General features: G+C 27.5%; 1 protein-coding gene across 2 annotated transcripts in view; it reads left to right on the top strand.

The window, feature by feature from the left end:
* Positions 1 to 16281, top strand: part of LOC135923182 (multidrug resistance-associated protein 1-like) — a 41438-nt gene that overhangs the window by 11786 nt on the left and 13371 nt on the right. For both annotated transcript variants that reach the window (XM_065457791.1, XM_065457790.1), the window contains 17 exons: positions 564 to 704; positions 945 to 1127; positions 1297 to 1353; positions 1430 to 1491; positions 1952 to 2101; positions 3656 to 3985; positions 4266 to 4443; positions 4686 to 4940; positions 6247 to 6450; positions 7607 to 7753; positions 7988 to 8081; positions 8289 to 8665; positions 8762 to 8990; positions 9413 to 9585; positions 9960 to 10167; positions 10807 to 10876; positions 13802 to 14132. In XM_065457791.1, the coding sequence (XP_065313863.1) occupies positions 564 to 704; positions 945 to 1127; positions 1297 to 1353; positions 1430 to 1491; positions 1952 to 2101; positions 3656 to 3985; positions 4266 to 4443; positions 4686 to 4940; positions 6247 to 6450; positions 7607 to 7753; positions 7988 to 8081; positions 8289 to 8665; positions 8762 to 8990; positions 9413 to 9585; positions 9960 to 10167; positions 10807 to 10876; positions 13802 to 14132 (3189 nt within the window). The remainder of the gene's footprint in view (positions 1 to 563; positions 705 to 944; positions 1128 to 1296; positions 1354 to 1429; positions 1492 to 1951; positions 2102 to 3655; positions 3986 to 4265; positions 4444 to 4685; positions 4941 to 6246; positions 6451 to 7606; positions 7754 to 7987; positions 8082 to 8288; positions 8666 to 8761; positions 8991 to 9412; positions 9586 to 9959; positions 10168 to 10806; positions 10877 to 13801; positions 14133 to 16281) is intronic.

Below are 16281 nucleotides of genomic sequence, written 5' to 3'. Positions count from 1 at the left end.
ACACACTTAACAGACTAGGTTACACGCTACTCGAAAACATTAAATTTTTTTATACATAAGAATAAAATTATGACGCTATTAAATATTTTAATAAAACACATAAAAAAATTAATAACACAACGCTATACATCATTATCTCTTTCAAATACGGTAAAATTTGAAATATGACTTGGTAGAATAGATTCGAAGGTCGTATATTTAGTAAAAAAAACAATTAATTTGTAAAACATTTCTACTTTTATTTATAAATTTTGGTTAACGAGTTAAATTTCGTGTATTTTTTGTTAAAAAAAATTGGCCATGCATAAATTATTTACGTTATTTTATTAATATAATAAGCCAATGAACTCAAATTGGATTAAAATTTCACCTTTACATAGGTTTTCTTCTTTGTCACATACAAAAAAATATTAGGCATCCTTAAAATCTTTAACTCTTATAAAAGACTGATTTGCCATTATTACTGTATATTAATTTTGAATTAAACGATTTTTTTAAAAAAAATTACACTTTATTTAATACCTATTTATTGAGGTTTAAAAAAAATAAACATATGGTCCAAGGCGATTATATCGTTCTTATTGTATTACGAGAGGATGAAAGGGATATGGTCTTCGGGTTACACTTTCAATTTTTGGGTTTTATGCTCTTGCTACCTTATCGTCTACATTTGGTCGAGAAGTTTATCCATAAAGAAACACTCGGTAATAAATAAAATAAACAATATTTAACCTTTCAAGACATTTTTAAAATCAAATTGAAAAGGGCTGTTGAGAAATAAAGCTATTAGATATAACCGAGAAAATATTATAAATAAAATTGGAAAGATTTCTGAGAAATATTAAGATAAAAGCGTGTTGTCGCTATAATTTACGTTATCTAAAATGATAATAAAATATTTATTACTTCTTAATATTTAATAATAAATGAAATTGAATACACAGGCTGTTATAGCATTTTCCCATTATACCCTTTACATACTGCAATTGACCATAGTTATTCTCCAAATCATTTTGCATTGTTTCAACGCCAAAAGTCGATCTGGGTTCGATAGCAATAAATTTCATTTTTTAAAAACTAAATTTGGTAGTTCCGGAAATTTTCGACTTTCTTCTTCAGACCAGAAAGTTAGTATTTTAAAATTATATATCGTTTTTTAAAAGCTTTCTCGTTATTTATTTTAAAAGTAACGGTGATTAAAGGTGATACATTTTCTCCGACTTTATTTTACAAATACATTTTATATAAATCGTATGTTAAAAAAAACTTTTATGATTTTTTTAATTTTCACTTTAGACTCTAAATCCTGAAGAAAACATTAAGCTTACTTCTATATCGAAAGATGAGACTTTGGTAATGAATAATTTTTTTCCCCCATTTCCAAATTACATACAATTACTATAAATAATAACAAATAACTAATTTACAGAAAACATGCCCCGAAATATACGCATCGTTTTTATCGAGAATATCCTTTTGGTGGTTTAACAAGTAAATTATTATTATGATGATATATCAATTTATCCTGATGTTAGTGCTTTTTCTACTAAATTTTTTTTATTAAGTAAGCAGTGGCGCCCGACGAGGAGCATAAATAGGCCCTGTATGAGTGAGAGAGCCTAAATCAAGAATATTTTTTGACTTTAATAGCGCTCTTATTGATATCAATGCAATGATTAAATATAATGTATGTGAATTGCTTGTATTTTTTTATAAAAAACATTAGATCCCTTAAAAAAGAATCTATTTTAGAGATTGAAAAATGGTTTAATATTTGCTCCCCCCTTTTTTTTCTCGTTCTGCAATATTCTTTAAGCAATATTAACTTATACTAATATTATGAGTTTTGATGTTAAAAATATTTTAGATATTCGATGTCAATCAAAACGACAAAATAGAAAATGTAAATTTCTCATGTCATATTCATTGATAATATTGTTTTTAAAAAAAGATTAGCCTTATACGGAAGTAAATATCCTCTGACTAAATCGGATTTGTGGCAACTGGCCGATAAAGATACATCACTGAAACTTTACCCATTATTCGACAAACATTGGTATCCTTATATCGACAAGCTTAGAGAGAAAGCTCATATAAAAGGGTAATACTAATTTTTGGTTGTAATTAGAGTGTGCAATGACCGTGTTTTTAACCTCATAAGCGTGCCTATTGTTTCAATTTTTTTTAACCTACCCTCCCGACCATAATTTTTAGTTAAGCATTTTATTCAATATATTATAATTTTATAATTTAGATAAATAATAAAAAAATAACTATAAATTCTTAATACAAATTGAAGGAAAATACTTGATGGATTTAAATTTATTTAATAAAATCAAAAATAGTGATTAAATATTTATGACCAATTATAAAGTTTGCAAAGAATAATCATTGCTTTAAAAATTTTTTAAAATTATATTTTCATGAATCATTTTTTAAATAATTTATTAGACTTTTAACAGGTGGTTAAAAAGTGAATAAAAAGATTAAATTATGCTATTGTATACATAATAATGCATGTGGAAAGCGAGAAAGATATAAAAAATTATTCTCTTAAAAATAATATAAAAAATATAAGCAGCCACGAGAAATGATAAAATGAAGTACATCTTATATTGCTGATAATTCAGTAGGTAGTTTTAATTTAGTCTATATTGAGATTAACAAAAATTTTAAGGTTAATAGGAGTGAGATAAGCAAAACACTGATAAAATACTCTCGTTTAAATTTTGATAATAATGAATAATATATTTTTTCAAAAAATATGTCAAGTAAAATAAAACAAAATTTTTTTTAACCCTCCTGCTTGATACTTAAATTTTATTTCTTAACCTGCCTGCCCAATACTTAAAATTTCTTTCTTAACCTGCCTGCCCAACACTTAAAATTTTTCTAAACCCGCCTGCTCGATACTTGAATTTTTTTTTTAAACCTCCTGCCCGATACTATTTTCTCTTTGCAGACTTATAGTTATAATTGTATATATATTTTTTCTATCAAAATATAAAATTATTTTATTTTTACGGGAACAGCTTAATTTTTTTTATTTTATAACTTTGATTTATTATTAAACTAATCGCGATTAAAAATAAAATAAAAATTATTTTAAATGTATTTTATTGTCCCTGTATTTGAAAAAAGAATATAATATGCTATTTTTTGTTATAGAAAAGGGAAATGGCCGTTGAAGGATTGTGAATTTGTGATCTGCATCAGGCCTAATTTTTCAAGCCCGTTTTTCAAAAATATTTTTCCGGCCCGAACCCGAAATTTTTTAAAAATGTTTTGCCGGCCCAGCCCGAACCCGAAATTTTTTTTAATAAAATTTACCAACCAAGCCCGGCCCGAATTTATTTAAATATAGAAATTAATTTTTATAATTACTCAAAATAAAAGACATTTACATAAAAAATTCAATATAAAATTGATAAATTTAGATATATTTAAAAATATTTCCAAGGTCCGACCTGACCGGGCCCAAATTTTTTTTAAATATTAGGCCCGACCCGAACCCGATTATTTAAAATAAAATTAGGCCCGAGCCTGGCCCAAAGCCCGTTCGGGCCGGACCTAACTTTGCAGATCTCTATTGTGAATATTCAGATTTGTATTGATTATTAATGATCGAACTCTGTTAATATATATTTTTCCAAAGCGTTGTGACTCCAACAAATCTAATAAAATCGTTTAATGTTTTTGGCTTATGCGCTAATAAACGTCGCCCTAAGAGTAAATCCACTCAAATGCGTAAAAACATCGAAAATGGGATATACAAATCTCCCGCTAGCCAAAAATTATTGCAAATTACTAAGACATCTGATGACAATTCCCCCAAATCTCCCACAATTTTAGAGAACGAACTACTTAAACTCAAACCTTCATTGGCATTGGTTTTGTTTGGTTGCTTTAAACCTATGATGTATCAAAGCATACTTTACAAGCTTATCAATGATATGCTTACCTTTGTTAGTCCTCAAATATTAAAGTAACTTAATTTATATTAAATTCCCAATTATATTTATAAACATATATAAATATAGATAAATCTTATAGAAAAATTATAGAAAACATAGATAAGATGCAGAAAGAAGGAAAGAAAAAAAGGAATATTAGTCTAAAACAAAATTTTAAAGTATCAATTAACCTCTAAATCTCAATTATTTATTTTTGTTATATAACGATTAACAATATTTCATATTTCAACTACACATTTATTTAACTCCTAAAATGATATATATTTTTCCAAAACATCCTTTGATTTTCAGGTACCTTATATCTTTTGTGAACTCCAAAAGTCAATCCATTTGGATAGGTGTATTTTATGCTGTCGCAATGCTAGCCGCTGTTATTATCCAAACCATCATCTTACATCAATATTTTCAAATTGTATTTGTGATAGGTATGCGAATCAAAACCATTCTCATTTGTACCGTTTACAAGAAAGTATGATTATTATATTATATAATATATAATTATTTTTAAAATTTTAATAACCGTTTTATAAATTTTATTTTTAAAATCTACGATTTTTTATGAACACAAAATTCATCCAATTTATAGCTTTATTTGTTTTTTTTGCCTAATTCTTCCACCTGAATGATATACTATGTTTTACATATTATCAAATCATTTATAAAAAATCTTATTCTGATTTACTTCCGTTTGTTTTCACTTATTTTGAAAAGGCCTTAAAACTCTCTAATTCCGCCCGCAAAACATCCACGGTTGGTGAAATAGTGAATCTAATGTCGGTAGACACCCAAAAGGTATCAGATGTATGCGCATATGTTAGTTTGTTATGGAGTAGCCCACTCCAAATAGCCATTTGTATGGCATTTTTATGGAATATTCTTGGACCTTCCGTTCTCTCTGGTCTATTGGTTATGGTTTTATTGATACCGCTAAACGGGGTTATGGCTAACAGGATTAAACATCTTCAAGTAATTTATATAATAATGTCCATTTTACAAAAAATAAATTTGGTTCAATATATGGGGCAAGGTTAGTATTTTGGGATATCATCGCTTAATTATATAGGATTCTAAGCAGAGATATACCGATACCACTTATCTATATTGATAGTTATTGGCATAGGACTGATATTAATGGCCGATATAACAATTTTAATGTATTTTGCGTTCCATTTTTTCCTTATTTGGATAATTTATATTTAAAGTAAATCCTTGTTAATAATCCCTTTATATTGATATCAATGATCATTCAAATAAAATTGTATTATATAATACAATAATAATAAATTTTTCAATTTTTTATTAGTAGTGCTGTATTTTTATTTTTAAACTTAAAGTCATGGCTTAAATCATTTAATCTGATTTTTTTAAAGCATCAGAATAAATTAGTTGATATCGAACTGCAACTTGACAGTGTATGGATATTATTTTCTGGAGGCTGATCCTCTGTTGTAAATATTATTTATATCGGATAACTATACCATAACCATATCAAATCATTTAAAAAATACTACTATCAAATTTAAATTAGCCTATTATTTTAAAGCTTATTTATTCAAAATATAAATATTAATAAATAATTTATTTCTATAGTACTTTTTTTGTTCTAAAATCTTTCTACCGGATAGAATATTATATCATTTAGTTTATTCATGATCAATATAAATTGTTACAATGTTTTTAAAATTATTTATTTATTTTTAAAATCATAAATATCCAAATAAAAATAAATTATATATATTTTTTTAGCATATTTTAAATTATTTATATCATTTCAATTATATAAATTTATTCTTAAGAATAAATATATTTTCATATATTAAAAAATTAAATATTAATGCTGTAAATTTTTTTAATTAAGAAGCTATTTTATCTAATTGAAAAATTTAATAATACAGGCCAATACAATTTTTTAAAAAGAGGAGTAATCGATCAAAAATAGCTGTACATCTTGTTATTTAAAAGGGCTGATATAGTCGATTTTAGATTAAAATTTTCGCCAAAATAATATTTATATTTTTTTGCTAAAATATTGGGTTAGCCTTTTTAAAAAATCGAGCCGTTTGACACTTTGTACACCCCACCCCTACTTGGTATCCATATTGGTATCCCTAAAAAAGTGGTATCTGGTTCTAAATACAACTGGATTTTCATGAATATAAAATTATAATCCTAACTCAATCTCGAGGGTTGGCCTGAGGCCGACTTGCAAAGCTCTATGGATACTTTTATTATCAAATTTAAAATTATTATTAATATTTAATAAAAAAATAAGACTAGTCAAATGAATCTCAAAGACGAACGTATCAAGGTTATGAACGAAGTTTTGAATGGGATAAAAGTGCTTAAGCTATATGCCTGGGAACTATCTTTCGAAGATAAAATTCTTAAAATACGTAATAAAGAAGTGGCCATACTCAAAAAAATAGCACTTCTAAACGCGGTTACCTCCTTCGTTTGGTCTTGTGCTCCTTTCCTAGTTATATACATGCTTCTAATACATTTGAGTATTACCACATAAAGATCAGCGTCTAATGCTAAATCTCGACCGGTCTGAAAATAGCCACCGTTAAAAATAGCGACAAACTTGTACCATAATTTAATTGCAAATAATTTTTTGGAAATAAAAGGTCGATTACATATTCACCGATATATTTAAACGAACTAACATAACTATGCAGGACCGGCTGAATACGACTTGTGGTAACATTGCCAATAAAATATAGGTCTGGCTTATGTTGAAAAATATTTATGTTATATTTCCTTCCTATTTTTCATTTTTTTAACCTCATTAGATATCACAATTTGATTGGGCTGGACAAATTGTTCAAAATATTTTTACAAGTCGGGCAAAAGATTTTTAAAGCTGATAATTAGCAAATTAATGTCGTTAATAAAAATTATTCTAGAATGAATTGGACAACTTATACAATACATTTTACGGGCCAGGCTTGGTAAAAATAATGTGGGTTGGTTCGATATACTTTCAGGCTGTACCTACATTTAATCATAATTATAAATAAAAAATAAGAAATGTTTTAAAAATATCAAGAGGTAGGAAATATTTACTATTTATTTTCCTATCATATTTTGTAATAAATAGAATAAAATTATCATTAAATTATCAAAATGAATATTCAAATTTAATAGATAACAATAAAATATAGAATATAATAAATAAAATATTTAATTTAAAATTTCTTATCTCTCATTTTTTTTAAAAATTCGAGTCGCAACATAGGCCAGCCTGGTCATGGCTCCGGTCCAAAATTTTATCCCATATCTATGTAGTATTTACAAGTGTGACATCTTCTATTACATTATTTTGGCTTCAGATGACTATTTTAAGACTGGTCCGAGTTAAGTACACTAGCTGCCTTTAGATATGTTTCTAAAAATATCATAATGAATTTTATCAACGATGATATATTAAGGTTAACTAATAAATTTAATACACAAATGTTGACCATAATAAATTGTTGTTCCTTGAATATTTATTTTTTATCCAGGATATTGGAAAACCACAATTATCAATAATTTATAAAAGGTAGATTCATGAACAATTTACACGAAAATGAATGCCTAACATAATCATTAGAAACAAGTCTAGTAATGTATATTTCTTTCGTTTATAGGTATCATGTGTGACTTTTGCCACCTATGTTTTAAGTAATCCCAAAAATATATTGGATGCTGAGAAGGCTTTTGTTTCTTTAGCTTTGTTCAATCTTTTGCGTTTCCCCTTGTCCATGCTTCCCATGATTATAACATATGTGATCGAGGTACTTTTATAAATAATTCTTTTTATACAAGTTATATTATAATCTAATGATCTAATATAATTACATTTTTATTGATTAAATTGAAACTCATCATGCAATATAAAACAAAATAATATTTTATAAATTACACATCTAAGCGATGATATTTGTATATATTATAAAATATATCGAGTAAACAATTTATATTCTAATTTTTTTAAAATTCGCAAATATTTTAAAACAAAATTATGCCAGGCCAGAGTGTCTCTTAAGCGACTGTGCACGTTTTTATTACAAGACGAATTAGAACCTGACTGTGTCATCAGAGAAACCCTGAATGCTTATGATAGTAAATGAAAATATTATTTCTGTATTAATTTTAAGAAGGAAATAGTTAAATAGAAATACATATTAAATACAGGAACAATTGATGATTAGTTTTTAATTTCTAACCACCATTCTGTAAATGTAAAACAACCAGGCATTAGTTTCCTTTTATTATTAAAGATTGTTTAAACTCGTTCATGCACTTATTTTTTCTCCTCCCTCTTATAAGCTAACGTTGATGTGATCATCGTGAAAAACTGCAATTTCGCTTGGGATTTCCCCCAAAGTTTCCAAATCGAAAATAACTCTAAATCAACAACTGAATTACCCAAAATAGAAGAACACGCGAAAGGAAACGGCACGACTATTATTCATTTAAACGAGTCCGCAAATAGTCTTAATGATAAATTTACTAATTATAACAGTCCAGTGCTCAAGAATTTGAATTTTACCGTAAAGAGAGGCCAATTGGTGGCTATCGTTGGAGCGGTGGGTTCCGGTAAAAGTTCGCTACTTTCTGCACTTCTTGGGGAGATGAAAAGAGTCAATTACATCATATCGACAAATATTAATGAATTCAATTTTCAGGGAGAGAATAAGGAGGACGTAAATATCTTTTATACAAATACAAATTTATTTTGGTTATAAGATTAACAATCTCCCCCCATAAACAATATTTAATTTTTTTGAAACAACTTAAAGATATCTTTCACCAGCACATCGACACCGATGATGAAAATACGAGGGTCAGTGGCGTACGCCTCTCAACAGCCTTGGATCCGAAATGCCAACCTTCGGAATAACGTCACTTTTGAAGCTCCTTTCCCTTTTAATTCTTCCACTTACTTAGAAGCCTTACAAGCTTGTGACTTGGTAAGGGATCGCGATTACATACTGCCGAATGGAGACGACACCGAGATTGGGGAAAAAGGTTTTTTTACTATTAAAAAAACGAAGACTAGGAAATTATTAGAATAAATAAGGGCAGGGGAATATTTATAACAGGTTGTAAAATGCTTTAAATCGTATCGATTTAATATGATTTTATAATTGCGAAATATGTTACTGAGACATGACATGTTGACACCGTCGCGGTTATTACTCTAGTTTTGGCCGATATGGAATCACCCTCTTTTTATATTATCCCCACCCCCAATTTTGTTTTTTTTATATTTTATATAATTAAATTATAGTTTTTATAATGGTAACCAACTGGCATGGTCTTTTTAAAAAATTGAAATGAAGTTAGAGCTTTATAATAAGCAAACGAAAGTCATAACTATTTCACTTTTTTTCTTATATTTCAATTAACACTCGCATATCATTATATTTTATTTTTGATGGCGGCAAAAGGTGTAAATCTTTCAGGCGGTCAAAAGCAAAGACTGTCACTGGCCAGGGCAGTTTATCGAAAGGATTTGATTGACGTTTACTTACTCGACGATCCTTTGAGTTCCGTGGACGTCCACGTGGGACGACACATTTTTGAAAATGTACTAGGACCTAAGGGGGCGCTTAAACATAAAGTTAAAAAAATAATGTAATTTTGGAAAGGAAAGGAATGTGAGAAATATGAAAAGTAGTTAGAAATGTAAAATATTAACTTTGAATTGAATTAAAAATATATACACACCAAAATGTTTCATTCATGTCACCCCATTTTTGTTTCTCATATTAATAATTTGCAATACGATTTAAAAATTTTAAAAAAATTTGAGTTTCATTTATTAAATTTTTTTATATCGAAAGCCAAATTGGCGTGTCATCAGCTTATTTGTTTCTAACAACGCTTTAAAATACATTTAAAGAATGAATCGGCAATCTTCAATTACAAAATTGACCAATATAGTGACGATTTGTTCATTATTATTTTATAATATTTAATAACTCAAACTCCCAGACCCGCCTATTGGTGACCAATGCCATCCATTTACTTCCCGAGGTAGATAGAATCCTGGTCATGAAGGACGGAACCATAGCCGAACAGGGCACTTATACGGAACTCTCGGCTAAAAATGAAGGCGTTTTCTCCGAAATTTTAAAGAATTATCTCAGTTCACAGGTGGAGGAAGATGGAACCGACAGTGAGCAGATTTCTCCCGAAAATGGTTTGACATAAATTTGAAATTAATCTTACGCTCCCTATAATAAGAAATTCTTTTCGGGTTGATATAATAACCCATGATATTTTTCATAATTAAATGAACTCAACTAAGTAGTTAAGTTAATGGGTTCAAAAATTTTTTCAAAAAAAAGATTCTCTCATTTTTATGTATTATGCGTCCAAACTCGATTTCGTAAATTTCAATAATAAATTTATTTTTTTTAAAAAAAATTTTGACTTTGGACGCTCCCTATATTTTTGATTTTACATTATAAAAAAAGGATAGAAGCTATAATTTTTAAAAAGAATTTCTTACTCTTTCTCATAATATTTTAATCAATCTACTAATTTTAATGTTAGTAGATAATTCCATTGTAGTTTATTTGAGTAATTTTAAATAAAAAGTTAGCATTATAAGAAAGGATATTGAATTATGATAGATTTCCCAGTATTGAATAATTCCCAAGTAAATTATAATTATGAATATTATAATGATTATTTTACAATGAATATCTCATATTATATCGCGAATTTCCAAATAAATAATATTTATATTAAGTTAACTTATATAACAACTCAAAATAAAGAAAATATTTTAATTTATATCATTAATTTTTTTTAAACACTGATCTCGCGCCCGAAGCCTTGATCAATAGTTCAAATCGCGACATCATCAATCTTGGCAAAGCGAATCAGATTATCAGAAAATCAAGGTTATTATTTTCAAATTTATAGGGAGGAACAATTCTTGTAATCAAATCGGATCGGCAGCCTTATCAGTACTTTGGAATCGGCAGATAACTTAAAAATGAAGATTCTTTGTCGATCCGATTTTCTTTCTCATATATTTTAAAGCTTCTTTACGGCTATTAAACTCCAAATAACATTCCTTGTAGAATATAAGAAACGTTATCAATTTTTATAGTTCGAACACTACATCGACTCCTTAGACCCCTCCCTCCCATTCTTTTTTTATTTCCAGAGTAATATTATCAGTACGAAAATTCTTTATCCAAGATTTTTAAATTGAGTGTTGACAATGAATGAATTTTAATTTTTAAATTATTAAAATTCCTATATAAATTGATCAAGACGATATATATTATTTTCAGTTTTTGACAAAAGTTATATTCAGTAATCTATTTATAATTAAATTTTATTTAGTTTTCCTTAAAATATTGTTCTGAATTAGTCCAAAATTTTTCCCAGATTTATCTTTTCATCTATTTTTTTTTAAAAATTTTCATTTAAATTCTATTTTAAAATTCATATTAAATAAAGAGAGATTCTATTCTATGTCTAACTCTAATATATTTGTTCTGCCTAAGAAAAATTGTTATAATCTTAGGTTGAATTTATAGTAGACGCGTTTTATTCAAGCGGTGCGTTATTTAACGCTATCGATACAAAGTTGATGGGCCATTCCACGTCAAATCAATCACGATTCGGCCACCCCTTTTAAAATTGTTAAAAATTTCTGGAATTATTTAGATAGGCAAATAAATGAGAAAGTACACTGGTTCCCGAGATATAGGGACTCAAAAGTGCAAAAAAGAGCCACTTTGGAATCTGTAAAATTTTTAGAATGCTTATATCTCAAAAACTATTTATAGTAAAGAAATATATAATATATCAAATTGTAAAAAAAAATCTCTAAAGGGATCAAAAAATAATTCAAATTGGCGCCAATTTGAATCTCTAAACCGGTTTACCTGTATTTAAAAAGGGAGTTTGTTTTATTTAGACACCTTTTATAAATATATATACGATGTCAAAACCTTGGCGACGCTATCGACTCTAAAAATCTAAGAAAAAAAAGATGGCTTTATGAAAATACGGATTATGGTTAAAATTTTGCTGCTAACTTATCAATAACCGGATATTTTCACTTTTTATACTAAAAAATTTTGAATTTCTATTAAATATACTAAATAAACTGATAAGCAGAGTGGGAAAATGCCCATTAGCCACTTAATAATGTAAAAAATTTCCAATAATAATTATCTTTCATATAATTTTTTTAATATTCATTTTTATTAATATATAGAAATATAGATAAAATCATGTTCATTCCATAATTTAAAATATATTTGAAACAAAATTTAGTCAGTCCAATTTTAATATTTGAATAAATATCTTTAAATTGGCTCTCGTAAATTAATTAAAATTAATCTTTTTTTGGCTTGAATCTTTTCACCATTTTTTATTATAGAAACAAAAATCCCTTTTCCCAGGATCGATCTATTATATTCATCATTGCTATAAAAAAGCTTTGACAACAGTAAAGGTGGGCGGCATCTATTGTTTTGCCGGGTTTAGGATTCGGTGTTGAAAAAAAACCCTTTTTCTTTTATTAAACCTTTTGATTTTAACTCCATATATGAAATATTAAATTCTTTTATAATTTTTCTTACAGTCCAATTTGATAGTAATAATGTTAATAATCTATATTTATTTGCAATCCACAGTTGTGAGAAATTGATTTTTAAGGTATCTATAATTTCATCGAAGTTTCATCATTTGATGAAGATAATGTATAATTTTAATCGTTAAAATTTTTTTTACTCTAGATATTTTTTTCTTCAAATATTTCTTTTCACTTAAGCGTTTTCTTTTAATGGAAGATTCCCCTATTGATTGTAGGGATATATTAATGTTTCCGCCTCTCGATTAATTATATGAGGGGGAGAATCAATATCTACATTGTCATTTGAAGTATAAGGAATGTTTATTAATTCTTGTCGGCATAGAGACCATATTAACATATCTAAATTGAATGGTAAATTTTTTTGGGTCATTTAGGGTAGAATCATTCTTAGATCTTGCGATAATAAGCATGTCTTTGTAGATTAAATGGGTTACAACATTTTAATATTTATACGTAAAAAAATTTCGAAATCAAACTCCCTTTTTAAAAATACAGGTAAAGCAATATAGGTAAACCGGAAGTTAAAGATTAAAATTGGCGCCATTTTTTATGATTTTTTGATAGCCCTTTAGAAATTTTTTTACCTACAATTTGATATATTATATATTTTTTTACTATAAATAGTTTCTGAGATATAGGCATTTAAAAATTTTATAGATTCCAAAGTCTTTTTTGCACTTTTGAGCCCCTATTATTTCGGGAACCAGATGTGCTAGCGGGCTAAAATAACCGGCTTTCTCATTTATTTGCCTATCTAAATAATTCCAGAAAATTTTAACAATTTTAAAAGGGGTCGGCCGAAAATGTGCTTTTTTTGATCGATTTGACATGTAATGTGATTCATCTAGCGATAATAATTTTTGAAATAAAGATAGAATAATTATTTTACATGATATTTTAGAAATATCATATACTTCTTTATCCGATTTCGCAATTATTTTTACAATCGTATCTCATATATTTTATTCATCACATCGCAGAATATGTTTTTCAAATTTTATCATTGCGTTATCATCATTTCGCTTCGTATTTATAAATTATACCTATTTATTGGCTTGATTTTGTAAATAACTCGGCGTTAAATACTACTCCTCTTGAACAAAACGCGTTTTATTATAAATTAAGCCTTAACCCACATATTATCACCAATTATATAAAAATATCAAACTATAAATTATTTTATTTAAAAAAAAACACGCAAATAATAAAGTCAGACAAATGACGATAAAGTCCGTTCATCATCTTTTCACACCTCGAATACTTCATTAATTAATAAATCGGACCAATTTTCTCCTCAGCCCAAAACCTTACGAGATTCATTATTATCTTTGGAGTTGGGAATCACTGGTCTCGAATCTAATGTCCTCATCAAACCCGATTCAGGATTGGACGATAATAATGAAATGACGGATAAAAAAGAAGACACCGATAACACGCCCGATATAGTTAGGAGACGATTAGGAAGCAAAATGGCAGAGTTCAAAGAAAGTAAATTAGCTGATGGAAGATGGATGACAACCGAAACGTCAGAGACTGGAAGAGTAACATATTAAAATTACCTTGTCATACTAGTTATAATTTAATGTCAATCAAGATACTATTCATTTTTTTAATATTATATATATATACATAAACACACTAAAATGGTCAATATTTTTAAAGTGATCAGTATATATATATTATCTATTTATATCAGTAAAATAAATTGATATTTAAATTAAACTATTAAAATGTATGCCTTTGATTAATCAAATAAACATTTACTTCAATATTGTGATTGGAAACTAAAATTTGCTAATAACAATTTCATCTATTTATATTAAATTACTTATCTATATTGCAATAACAGAATAATTAGGAAGGAATTTCATCTTACAAGATATATATTTATGGGCTATTAACAAGTGCTGCATACATATGAAATACAATTTGTAGAACATCCTAAAGAATTTGATAAGTAGCTTTTAATTATATAATATATTAATTCTTTCGGCATCTTTATAACAGCTAGAATCAGCACGCAAGTATCTAGCATTCTACTTCCAATTTTGGGTTTGAGAATATGATCAGAATGCGAGGCATATCACTCATATTTTTATTTAAAAACACCAATGATTCTCAACATTTAATAAGTATTTTCGTAGAAAAGTGTTCATTTCACAATTTGTAAAATATTTCCCAAATTAATGCCCTCTTGAGGCTTTATGGCCTGGTGCTCATGCAGGTAGCAGATTAAGAAGGAAAGGATATTAAGTTGGAAAAAGTAGAAAGCAGGAAGGAAAATGTCACTCCTATTAATGTTGAAGGCGTATTCACTTGCAGATTACCTTATCTTCATTTACTAGAATTGAGATAAATTCCATGGGAATGGGATATAATATCACAATCTCCTTAAATTGCAAAACCCAGTTGGTCGGGAGAGAAGGCGACGATGTCAACGTCCTTTAGACGACTATATTTGCGACTAGCCTTTTAAAGGAAATACCAACAACGATAGGACGAATTCCACCATCTGGGTTTGTAAAGGCAACTATAAAGAAGGAGAGTAGGTGTAAGGAATCAGGTAAATTTTATTGAAAAATAAATTGTTTAGAAAATATTGACCACTTGGCGATCCTTATTGTATTGCACCAGTATGATTATATTTAGTGTTGTTAAAAGTTACTTTTGAAACTTAACTAATTACATTCATAAAAATATATTTACACGGAAAACAAATCCGGAGAATAGAATATATTTACACCGAAATAAAATAACATAATATCATATATATATGCACTGATTATTTTTATAAATAAATTTATATTTGCCTTTAATAATAAACTATTTTAAAATTTTTTTAAAGGACGCTCTTTTCTCTTCAAATAAGCATCCCTAGAGTGAGAAAACATTCTACGGGAGCACTTGGCGTGAGGACAACCTTAAATTAATAAGATGTAATCATTTAATTTCTTTTTAAATAGTTCAGATGATGGCCCATACAAAGGTTGGTATTTTCACATGGCAATGTTATATGCTTTCTTATAATTATATAAAAAGATTTTTTTGGCATCATAAGTTGCTACTTAGTATAATGTATGATAAGAACATCATCATTCCCAAGGATTGTAGACAAAGTTATTTTAATTAAGTTGTTTAAATTAATTAATAATTCTATATAATATTTAGCTAAAAAAAACTTGACTAAAATTTAGTAAAATTATTATATGGAAATAATCTAACATAGATGGGTTCCCATAGCTTTGCTTTGGATGACTTAGATGCTGAAATATACCTTATTAGGCATAGGAGTTGTATTAGTAAACTGAACGATTTGTGTCGAATTTTAAAAACGGCCCGATTACGATTTATTCCAAAATAATTTTATGTAAGCCTCGATATTTCAAAATAGAGGTCCAAACCTTTCTGCCAAGTATGTGCAAAATCTTTAGGCTATTATTTTGACTAAATTCTTAATCCGGACCCTTTTTAAAAATCGACTTAAATTGAGCCGTTTAACAATACAACATAGGAAACATTATGTGAAATTCAAAATATTTTTTGAAGCTTGGCTAAGGTATTTTAACATCTAAGTCTATTGTTTTGATAATACTTTTAGAAATGTACAATTTCTATTTCATATTTTGAGTCATTTGAATGTCATCCTAGAATTCATATTAAATTCTGTAAATAGGAGTGACAAGGTGAAAT

Source organism: Gordionus sp. m RMFG-2023, chromosome 2 (assembly GCF_954871325.1).
Source record: "Gordionus sp. m RMFG-2023 chromosome 2, tfGorSpeb1-WG-v2, whole genome shotgun sequence".
Lineage (NCBI taxonomy): Eukaryota > Metazoa > Nematomorpha > Gordioida > Chordodea > Parachordodidae > Gordionus > Gordionus sp. m RMFG-2023.
Note: the sequence above shows the minus strand (reverse complement) of the source record. Positions and strands in the feature narration are given on the sequence as shown.